The 1,954-nt window shown below is 69.9% G+C and overlaps 1 protein-coding gene across 1 annotated transcript; it reads right to left on the reverse strand.

The window, feature by feature from the left end:
* Positions 1-5: 5 nt before the first annotated feature.
* CUNH8orf82 (chromosome unknown C8orf82 homolog) lies at positions 6-1,586 on the reverse strand. Its single transcript, XM_024741187.1, has 3 exons — positions 1,402-1,586; positions 701-749; positions 6-451 (listed from the first exon to the last, which is right to left on the reverse strand). Exons 1-3 carry the CDS (start codon positions 1,561-1,563, stop codon positions 6-8), a joined length of 657 nt encoding a protein of 218 aa, XP_024596955.1. The 5' UTR covers positions 1,564-1,586.
* Positions 1,587-1,954: the final 368 nt, after the last annotated feature.

The raw sequence follows: 1,954 nt of genomic DNA on the forward strand, positions 1-1,954 counted from the left end.
GCCGCTCAGGGCGGCGGGGTGGCGAGCAGCAGCGGGGCCAGGTCCATGGTGAGGGCGAAACGGCTGCCCTGCCAGCGCACGTGCGAGGGCAGCTCGGGCGCGCCGGGCGCGTACTCGAAGCAGGCGCTGAGCTCGAAGGCCAGAGCCGATCGCACCAGGCCCACGCCACCCGCACGCTCCGGCGCCGGGTGGTAGAGACGCCCATTAGAGGACAGGGGCAGTAGGCGCGCCGGCTCGAAGGGCACGGCCAGGGCCTCGCCGCCGCCGCAGTAGGAGAGGCGCGGGGGCTCGGGGCCAGCGGCCAGCAGGTGCGTGAAGACCACGGGACGGTCCTCGCAGCGTAGGTAGTTGCGCTCTCTGCCGCAGGGCGAGAGGAAGGGGAAGGAGGCCTCGTAGCGCCCGCTGCGGTTGGGTCTCAGGCGGGAGAAGAAGATGACCAGGAACTGCGGGTCTGTGGTGGGGGGGAGGCCGCGACTGCTCAGCATGCCGGGCCCCGAGGCCCCGTAGGCCCTACTGCCCCAGGCAGGGGGTTCGCCCTGGGTCACACCAAGGGCAGACGCCGGCGGTCGGACAGCCTCCCAGGCCTCACTCTAGATAGGGGGCTTTTGAGCGCAGGACAGCCAGTGCCCTTGGTGTGGTTGGGCAGCGGGGCCCTTCCCCGAAGGAAGAGGGAAGGTGGGGGAGGAGGGCGCATCAGTACCTTTGAAGCAGGTGATGAAGTTCTTCATTTTGGAGTCATCCAGGAAAAGCTGTAGAGAGGCAGACCGTGGCCCTTGAGTCCCAGGGGGAATCCCGACAGAGCCGGCCCCAGGGAGAGAAGGCCTGGGCGGGCCTGAGCCCGGGCCAGTGTCCGCTTTCTTCGCTTGTCTGTGCACACCGTGTGCAGGGAGGCGCGTGGAAGGTAAGCCTGGGGGCCCTGCAGACTTCTTTCTCCATATCTACCCCGCACCCCCGGCCTTGCTTCCTCATGCACAGGTCCTCTGGGTTGGCATGCCTTTCCCGCGCCTCTTCCCTCCCCCTTTCAAGTTTCTAATGAGATGTGCCCCTCCTCCGCGGAGGCTATCTGACTTGCTTCCTCCTGTTTATGTAGGATGCCCCCTCCAGGGCTTCCAAAGCAGGCGGGGCGGCCCCGAGCTGGGGGCCGCAGGATCTGGGGATGCAAAGCGCGCAGGGCGTAACCACGTGTGGGAGGTGGGCCGCTCGGAACTAACCCTCTGGGGCCGGGGCCGGGAGCCCCAGTCTGTCCAGCGCGACTGCGGAGGTCGGGTACCCTTACTTTAAAGACCCCGCCTACTCAGGCCCCGCCCCCCACAGGGTCCTCCCTCTGGCCCCGACCCGCAGAAACCCGGCACCAGGCCCCGCCTCTCACGGGAGCCTCCCTCAGGCCCCGGCCCCGCCCACCTGGCCCTGATGATCCACGTAGTAAAAGTACTCGCGCGTCCGCGGCTCTGGGCTCTGGCCCTGCGTGTAGGAGACGCCCCCGCCCCCACCGTAGGCCCGGGTCCCCGGGGACCGCGCCAAGCCGAGGGCCCAGGGCCGCAGCGCTCCGCGCGTCGCCCACATCGTCCTTCCGTGCCGGAAGCGGCCAGAGGGTCACGCGGGGGCGGTGCTGCGCTAACGTAAGTCCCCTGGTGTCGGCGACCTCGCGCTTTGGGTTCCGGCGGCGGCCGCGGAGCTCGTCCCCACCCCCCGGGCTTTGCTTGTTCCCCGGACCCCGGGCGGTTCCGACACTTCCTCCTCTGGGATTTAGGGGCGCGCCGCCCTGCCGTCCGGCTGGGAAAGGGGTGGCGGGCGGGGCCTCCCGACGGTGGGGTTCGGGTGTGAGACGCGGGTGCGGGCGATTTCGGGAACAGGGATACGGGCTGGGGACGGGGCGCTGCCGGGCATGCGGGCCCTGTCCCTCCGCCCTCGGAGGCTGGTTGCTCTCACGTGGGCGAGGTACCCGCCCTGTCTC

The sequence above is a fragment of the Neophocaena asiaeorientalis genome, unplaced genomic scaffold, assembly GCF_003031525.2.
Source record: "Neophocaena asiaeorientalis asiaeorientalis breed wild unplaced genomic scaffold, Neophocaena_asiaeorientalis_V1.1 scaffold177, whole genome shotgun sequence".
Lineage (NCBI taxonomy): Eukaryota > Metazoa > Chordata > Mammalia > Artiodactyla > Phocoenidae > Neophocaena > Neophocaena asiaeorientalis.